The sequence below is a fragment of the Carlito syrichta genome, unplaced genomic scaffold (genome assembly GCF_000164805.1).
Source record: "Carlito syrichta isolate Samal-C Ts95f unplaced genomic scaffold, Tarsius_syrichta-2.0.1 Scaffold312194, whole genome shotgun sequence".
Lineage (NCBI taxonomy): Eukaryota > Metazoa > Chordata > Mammalia > Primates > Tarsiidae > Carlito > Carlito syrichta.
The window spans coordinates 117,348-125,672 of NW_007256290.1; the positions used below are offsets into that span (position 1 = coordinate 117,348).

Genomic DNA, 8,325 nt, shown 5'->3' on the forward strand with positions numbered 1-8,325 from the left:
CTTGGAAGGCTGAGGCGGAAGGATCGCCGGAACCCAGCAGGTCGAGGCTGCGGTGGCCGCACCCCAGTCTGGGTGACAGAGTGAGACTCCAACTCAAAAAAATAAAAAAGAAAGGCCTACTCAAGCTGTGGCCCCAACCTCATCCTCAGTCAGGGAGCCTCTGGAGCCTCCTCACGCCCTCCCCCAGCCCCAGCTCCTTCCACTGAGAAGCTCCATGGGATGCAATGTTCCCAGCCACACTCCATCTCTTTCCAACCTCTTGGCCTCCTTGGGCCAGGGCTGGAGTAAGCCACCCCACCCTTCTCCAAAGAGTTCTAGAGCCTGAAGTGCTGTTCAATGAGTAGTTTATTACCCATCAACCTGTCCCCAGCCTCCCAGCACCACAGCCTGCACACTCCAGACAACATCTTCACTCCAGTCCATTCTGGCACCCAGCCTCAGTCTCCACCCCCATCTCCTCCTTCACAGTCTCCCTCCCCCAGCCCTCCATGGCAGCACCAGGTCTGGGGGCCACACCTCCACTAGGGGAGGGGAGGGAAGACAGGAAGACTGGCAGAAGCTGGGGGAAGAGGAACCAGAGCTGGTCCCACACTTCTAGAGCCACCACCCCAGGAAGGAGGGAAAGTGGACAGAGCTGAGGCCAGGGCTGGAGTTGCCAGGTGATGTTCAGGCAGGAGGTTCTTCTCCAGGAGGTGCAGGGAAGCCACTCAGGTCTCGGCCAATGATCTCACTCACTGCAAAGGAGGGGTGGTTGAGAGAGGGGGCCAGAGGAGGGTCCCCTCCTTTTCCAGAGGCTCCCAATCCATTCCAGGCAGGCTTTAGTCTACGAGCCTCTAGGCTTTTCCTCCACTGGCTTCTCTTCCACCGGGCCTCGGGTTCCCCAACATGTCTTGATACCTGCTCCTAATTAAATCTTGCCCAACTGTATCCATGTGGGTTCCCAGGCCTCCATCCCAGCCCTTTCCTGCTGGCTTGGCCTGCAGTGTCAGGGTATTCAGTATCAGCAGGGCTGGCGGTGTGTGTAGCCCGTGGGAGGTGGGAGAAACAAAACCAGCAGGCTCCTCATCCCCAACCCTAACCATAGTCACCACGTTTAGGGGAAAGCAGAGGCAGGGGAAGATGTGCTTGAGGGGACTTCAGCAAACCTCTCTGGAACTCAGTGTCTGAATTAGCCAATTGAAGGAGCTAGATGGAACGATCTTGGAAATATTTCTAGCTCTGAGATTTTGTGATTTGGGGCACAGACAGGAGAAAGGCCGAGGCAGGTACTCCTTGTGCCCTTCAGAATTAAGCTAACTGGATTCAGGGGCCACACGCACCAACAACTTGCCTCCTGGACCCTCCAACCAGCCCTGAGAGACCAACGATGCCCAGTGTCTAGGAAGCCAAGCTCCAGCCCTCAGCAAACATGCAGAGAAATCTCTCATACACACTCACACACACAGCTCCCAGTCCCACACCCACCTTCCTCCAGCGTGATACCCTGGATAGGGACACTGTCTCGGAAGCCGCTGCTGTAGCCACCCCTGGATTTCTCCTGCTCCGGAGACCCCTCCCCAGGGCCATAACCTGGCCCTACCTCACTGTATCCCTCAGCAGGTAGGGAGTGCACACCACTCTGGGAAGGGAAGGGGCCTTCCAGAGGTGGGGACGCAGGTAGAGGAGGCCGAAAGGGGGCTGGAGGAGGAAATGGCAGCCCCAGGGGAAAAGAGGAGCCCCGGCCTCCATATGGGTCACTAGGGAAGGGGCGGGGAAGAAAGGAGACAGGAGGTGGGCGGGCACAATCTGTGGTGCTCCCAGTCTCGGGGAACATCCGCAGGCCGGGTCTGTAGGAGGGTGGGGGCCCCGTCTGGGGGTACAGAGGGGGTGTGCCATAGCCGAAGCCTTCTGACAGGTAAGGAGTTTCGTAAGCAGGGTCTTCATGGGGATAGGAGGGGTAGGGGGGCCTGGGTGGTGAGAAGTCCATGTCAGTGCCAAAGGGGGGGCCCGATGCTGAATTAAAGCCCCGGAGAGATGAGTCCGGTAGGGGCTCCTCCTTGCAGATCACTGAGAAGATGAGAAGTAGGAGGATGCTCTGGTGAGAGGTCTGGCAGTCAGCTCACAGCACACCTTCCAGCCACCTGCCCCTCCCAGATTCCAGCCATTCCTTGGCCCCTCACAATGGGGAGCACTGTTTCCCTCTGCCCCAGCCTCAGTCCCCCATATCCCTAAAACTCCCACCCAGGCGGTCTTGGAGCGCACCAGGCAGGAACTTGAAACTCTGGGTAGGACTGCGCTTCCTCCGCCCATTGGAGACATAAAAGTAGACCTGGACTGGCCGGGACACCCGCTTGTTGCTGTACTCAGGGACGGTCAGGGTCAGTGTCACCTGGAGAAGAGCAGAAAATGAGGCAGGGAACCCTCAGGTCTCTAGAGTCAGCCCAACCCTTTCAAGGGCTCAAAATCCACCTCCCAGCCTTTTCCATTTGCCAAGGAGCAAAGTTCATTCCCTGGAGATGAAAGGTAGCTTTGGAGTCCACTCCTGTGGGCAAGGGGTCCCAGCTGAGAGTCTCCTGAGTTCTCCAGCCCCCGGGGGTACCCTAGCAACACTGGTACCTCATTGCTCTGCAATCGGTTCACGGTGGCCTCCTCCTCCCATTGAAGCTTTCCATCTGTGCAGAGGGAACAGAGTGCTTCACTCCAGGGCCCCTGCCCCAGGCCCTTGCCATTTCCCCTCCTGCTAGAGCCAAGGCCAAATTAGCAAGACCTCTGGAAGGTCTGGCACACAGAAGAGCCCACTTTGTAGTTAGTTGAATGGAAGGAGCAAGATTTAAAACTGTCCCCAAGGTACAGGGAGGCCAAGGGAAATGGCAGAGCCAGCCCAGGGACCAGAGGGAGTTAGTGACAGAAGCAAACACCCCCTCCCAAGATAATGCTGGGAGAAATGATCAAAGGTAGGAAAGGATCCCAGCTCCTCCCTTCTCCTCATGTACCCTCTCCATGCGGGTTCATTATCTCAAAGCAGATGCCTCTTTAATTAACAGAATGTCTATTGCTTATATTTGTTCGGCATCATCAACATTTTAGATTGCTGTCATACCCATCTCTGCATGGGAAGTAGACAGTACACTAGGAAGGGTACTCTATTTGCCACATGTTATAGATAAGGAAACTGAGGCACAACTAGCTAGTTTAGTGATAGTGCCAAAGATTTTCCACCTGCCAGTTCCAAGCTCTTCCCCTGGGGTGGGTACTCACCAGGGCCTCTCTCAATGAACACCACTTTGGAGTCTGGTAGGAAGTTGGAGCCAGTCAGTACTAGTTCCTCGCCTCCTCTCACGGAGCAGGCACTGGGGCTGTAGGCCTCCACCTGGGGCAGCTCCTGGGCTGAGCGCTGGGCTGCAGAGCAGTGCAAGGAAGAGGTCTGGCTGGCCTGGGTATGGCGGGGACAACCTCCTCTGCCCCCACCCTCTTTGGAATAACTGCCACAGGGCCCTGGGGGAGCCCTCCTCGGACGTAGACACCCAAGTAAACCAACAGTATCCATGGAGTCTCACAGAACACAAAATGGGCCATTCCCTGAGCAGGTAGAGGGGTGAACAGCGTAGGCCAGGGAGTTACCTAAAGTACACAGGGCCACCCTATGGGAGATAGGGTACAGGATCACTCTGAGCCAGCCCAGAGATAGTTTGGCAGGGGCAAACTAAAGTACCACCCCCACCACCCCCTCATCCACAGTAGAAATGAGTCCTCTCTAGGGCTGCCCAGGACAGACAGGGCACAGGACACTATGGAGAGGAGGTGGGCAGACAGACAGACAAAATAGTCACAAGAGACAGAGAGATGGCCCAGGGCCTCTTTGCTCACAGCATTCAATGGGTACCGATGCTGCCTGCACTGAGACGACCTTCCCACCGCCCTGGGGCACGTGTACCCGGAACACCAGCCGCACACGTGTGTTTTTGCGCCCGATGTCCGTCTCCCCCTTCCGAAGCTCAATGTCTGAATTCCGAAGCTTCAGGATTCCAGCACAGTCGATGCTGAAGGCAAGAGATGGATGACAAGCCCTCCAAGCTGAAGCCAGAATGGTGATACGTCCCCAAAGAGGGAAGCCCAACCCTCCATCCAAAGCCCTGAATGATCTTCTATAGGTGCATAGGGCCTGTTTTCTAACCTAGAGGTGGCCTCTCCAGGGTGCCCCCAGCCCCAAGAGTCTTCTTCGAAATGGTGAGAAGGCCTAAAACCAGCTCCTAGGAGTGATGACTAGATCTTCTGGGAAAAGGAAGTGGGCTAGCTTAGGCCTGATGAAAAAGGCTAAAGCCTACAGACTGAGGAAAAGTTGCATGGGGACTTACTTGGCTGCCATGTTGTTCTCGGGCAACAGCGTCATCTCCAGCACCTTGGTGCCACTGACTACGGCTTCATAGCTGGCAGTGGCCACCATCTTGCCTGTGATACGGTGCACCTGATAGAAGGCATGAGGTCGCAGGTTCCTTTCATCTGCAGTGCCGATGAACATCTGTAGGGTCAGTGGCTTCTCACTATAGCCTAGGAGCTGGCAGAGTGAGACAGAGGCCACCTAAGTGAAATCTCCACAGTCTCATCCTTTATCCATTCCCAGATTTTCAATCCACCAAGGGGTGGGGATGGTGAAAGATAAAGGATATCCTGCAAGGGAATCCCTGGGGAAACTGGGCACCCGTTATGGAGAAAATGTGGCCTGGAGTTCACAGTGTTATTCTTGGAATAAGGCCCTAACTGGGCTGGGCAAAGGGGAAAGAGTCTCCAAGAGAGACTGACCCAACTCATTATAGAGAAAACCTAACTCCCAGTGACTTTTGGCCTCAGCCTAACCCCTCCCCCACATCTGGCAAGCCACCATTTTCCCCGGGTAGACATGAGGCTGGTGTCCCAAGGGATGAGTTGAGTGGGGGTGGAAGGACAGAGGAGTAGAAAGTATATCCGGGTCCTGGAAGTGCACCCTTCCTCCCCCAACTCCAGCCCCTCCCCCAGACTGCCTGCAGGGTCAGAGCTGAGAAGGAGTGTGGGAAAGGGGAGTGTCATGGGTCTGCCTAGCTGGAGCCCATCTGCAGGGATCTGGGATGTGAGAGGAGAAAGGATATCAGGCCTACCCTCTGCCCCTTACCTTGACTACAGGGTGACCACCAGGAGCAGCTTTGACTGCTCCACGGCTGCCTTCTGTCTCATAGTGGGCCCGGTGGTGGGCTCTAGGCTGCACCTCGATCCTCAGCTCCAGCTGCTCATACTGACTGGGCAGAGGCCAATCCAGGGGTGGTAAGGCAGAGGTCCTGCGTAGGAGAGAAGAACATTGATCATCTGCAGCCTCAGACTCCAGTCAGGACCATGCTGAGTCTGAAGGAGGAGAGAGTGTGGGTTTAGGAGAAAGGAAAGCACAGCAGAAATAAAGAAGCCCGAAAGCCCAGAAGCAAGGGAAGTAGGGGATAGAGCCCCTGGAGATGTGGACAATGACAACTTCTGAAACTGAAACTCCCTTCTTCCCAGTTCTGAGCACAGGGTTCAGAGTGGGAGGCTTCACCTGGATACAGAGGACCCCCGAGCCCATCCTAATCCCCAAACCCAGACGGGAAGAGCAAAGTAAAGAAGGGCCACGTCAGAGTAGAAAAGGCCTCAGATAAATAAAGAAACTGATGCCAGTAGCCATTGACAGAACCTAGGACTGCTCCCAAGCCAGCTTCCTTTTCACTTGTTAGGTCTTGATAGGCAGAGATCCAGGAAGATAAGGGGTTTCAGATGGGACAACTTATCTTGTACTGTGCTCCTAGATAGCCTAGACCACAGTGTATCACTGGTAATTGCTCCATTCCCCCCCAGCCTTCCAGGTTTGGCAATGTCTGGAGGTCTTTTTGGTTGTTACAACAACTAGGGGAAGGGATGCCACTAGCACCAAATGAGTAGATGCCAGGGATGCTGCTAAACCATCCTACAATGCCCAGCACAGCCCCACACAACAATTAATTATTCTTCTCAAAATATCAGTAGTGCTGAGGTTGAGAAGTCTTGCCCTACAGGAAACCTAGGGGAACTGGTGTTAAGATTTCTTTCCCCTGAAAACTTTACCGGACGGAGCCAGTTCAGTCTGACATCTCAAGGTTTAGGATTATTGAAATGGGCAGAGTTCATTGAGGGTGGAAGGGATAAAAGAAATGCAAGGTTTAATATGCATTATTTGACTTGCAAACATATGCTATTTTATTCAAATTAACAGCTATGCTTTTAAGACACCAGGTCAGGTCCTAGAAATTAAGGGTTAGAGAAGGGGGGTTTCCTGCAACAGAGTGTAGGGCTGGTACCTGTCTATAGGGCCAGAGTGGAAGGCTGAAATCCAGCCCAAGTTCCACACCCAGCTAAGTAAGTGCTAGTGCACATCTGGAAGCTCCTTATAGGAGCTCCTTCTTTACCTAATTAGTCCTCCTAGAATCAGGGAGGGGACCCTTTTTCTAATCGACTCACAGGGAGCTATTGCCCATTTGTAAATCACCGTTCAGAGAGGGCAAGCTTTTTCTAATTCTCCTTAAAACTGGGTAGGTGGGAGCTGATCCGCTTGGTTGTAGATTGTCTTTTGAAAATGGGAGGACATGGAACTAGGATCTTTCTCCAGACCCATCCCTGGACTCTCCCACTCCTCGGGCAGAATGGCTGGAGAGAGCAGCAATGCCAGGCGCAACCCTCACCTGAAGATGGGGCTGTGTCCCCCAATCCGGGCCTTGGACCACGAAAGTGGGGAGGGCACCGCCAGGTAGTCCATGCCGGTCACCTCCTTCCGGGAACCCCCAGGAGGAGCCACAGACTCCTCCACTCCCGTGGGTAGCTTCCCATTGCACGCGGCAGCCTCCTCAGACCGAGTCAGAGCCACCACCGCCTGCTCACTGGAAGTCCGCCGTGTCTTCTGGGGGATGCTCTCAGCTGGTGGGGGCCCCACATAGTCAAAAGGACCAGGGGAGCCAGGGTCCCGGGCCAGAGGCAAGGGGGGTGGTGGAGGTGGCTCAGGCCCCTCTTCCCCCAGGCTGCCACGGCGAGACAGAGCTGGGGAGGCCGAAGATGGGGTTCCGGAGCTGGAATAGCGCCGCTTGCCACATGGAGAGGCAGGCCGGGGGGAGGCCGGGGTGGGCCCGGGAGCACTCAGGAGTAGCCAGCTATCCTCAGGACCTCGGCCTCCGGGGCTTGGACCATACAGATTCCAAGGATCCTCGGGGGTCCATGGCCTAGGGGAGGCCCGTGGTGAGGGCAGCGGGGAGCCCAGGCCAAATCGGGAGGCCGCCTCATTTAGCTCTGACTCCACTTCGTCGCAGGCCGCATACAGGGCCGCCTCGTCGGAGGCATCGGAGAAGAAGCTCCACGAGGACAGGCTGCTGCTGCCGGGGCTTGGGCTGAAGAAGGCGCCCCCGCCCTGGCCCCCCGCCTCTCGGTAGCCCCCAAAGCCTTCCGGTGGGGGGTAATCTTTGGGAGAGCCGTCCCCCCAGCCATCAGGGGTGTCCTCCAGTGCTGCCGGCGGGTCGGGTGTGGGAGAGATGGAGGTGATGCGGATGCTGGGACACTCAAGCACACGGCCGCCCCCAGCGCCCCCAGCGCCCCCTCCTGGCCCCCCCAGCCTCACCGAGCGGGCGGGCTGGCTCTCCCAGGTGCCAGGCGAGGGGGCTGGGCGGGGCGGCGGCGAGTGCATGCCAGGCCGAGGGGGTGGAGGTCGGGGAATCCCAATAGGGGCCGCGCCATAGGGAGGGGGCTCCCCCAGGGCCAGACGGCAGCATGGCGGGGCATCCTCTGAGTCCAGTTCTGTCAAAATGGGAAGGGGGCAGAAGGAGATGGAGACAGAGAGAAGCAAGTGAGATGTCTAGGTCCCTTGAGTGGCCAGACTCCAAGTCCTGTTATGATCCCCGCTCCTGGACAAGGAGGGGTCTCTGTGAAGACCTCCTGAGTCACCAGACAAAAGCAAAGTCGGACGTCGGAAGATGGAGGAGATTGATGCAGGAGTGCCAGGCCTTTTCCCACTGGCGCCTGGACCCTGGGACCTACGGTACCGAACTGAGCCCAGGCGGCTCTTAAGGTGAGGGAGGTGGATCGAAAGGGCTGGAGCTGGGCCTGGCGGCGTGTCTAGCGAGGCGCTGGGCTGGGCTGGGGGCGACTCACACATGAACCCAATTAGCAGCGGTTCCCAAACCCCCAAACGGCTCTGGCAGGAGCCCCCGTTGCCATCGCAACAGTGGCCTAGGGTGAGGGGGGCGTCAGGACTGTGGTGACGAGGGGCGGTGGCTCCTCCCTCGCTCCCCCAATCTGGGGGTGGGGGTGATGCGTGCCGGACCCAGTCGG

General features: G+C 56.8%; 1 protein-coding gene across 4 annotated transcripts in view; it reads right to left on the reverse strand.

The window, feature by feature from the left end:
- Positions 1 to 329: 329 nt before the first annotated feature.
- NFATC4 (nuclear factor of activated T-cells 4) overlaps positions 330 to 8,325 on the reverse strand; it is an 8,839-nt gene continuing 843 nt past the window's right edge. The window contains exons 1-10 of one of the 4 annotated variants that reach the window (XM_008069703.2): positions 8,146 to 8,220; positions 6,693 to 7,791; positions 5,126 to 5,288; positions 4,335 to 4,534; positions 3,847 to 4,019; positions 3,238 to 3,378; positions 2,596 to 2,651; positions 2,242 to 2,368; positions 1,465 to 2,046; positions 330 to 734 (exon numbers count right to left, since the gene is read on the reverse strand). In XM_008069703.2, the coding sequence (XP_008067894.1) occupies positions 667 to 734; positions 1,465 to 2,046; positions 2,242 to 2,368; positions 2,596 to 2,651; positions 3,238 to 3,378; positions 3,847 to 4,019; positions 4,335 to 4,534; positions 5,126 to 5,288; positions 6,693 to 7,681 (2,499 nt within the window). In that variant the 5' untranslated portion in view covers positions 7,682 to 7,791; positions 8,146 to 8,220 and the 3' untranslated portion in view covers positions 330 to 666. The other 3 variants (XM_008069704.2, XM_008069702.2, XM_021718437.1) reach the window with 3 other exon arrangements.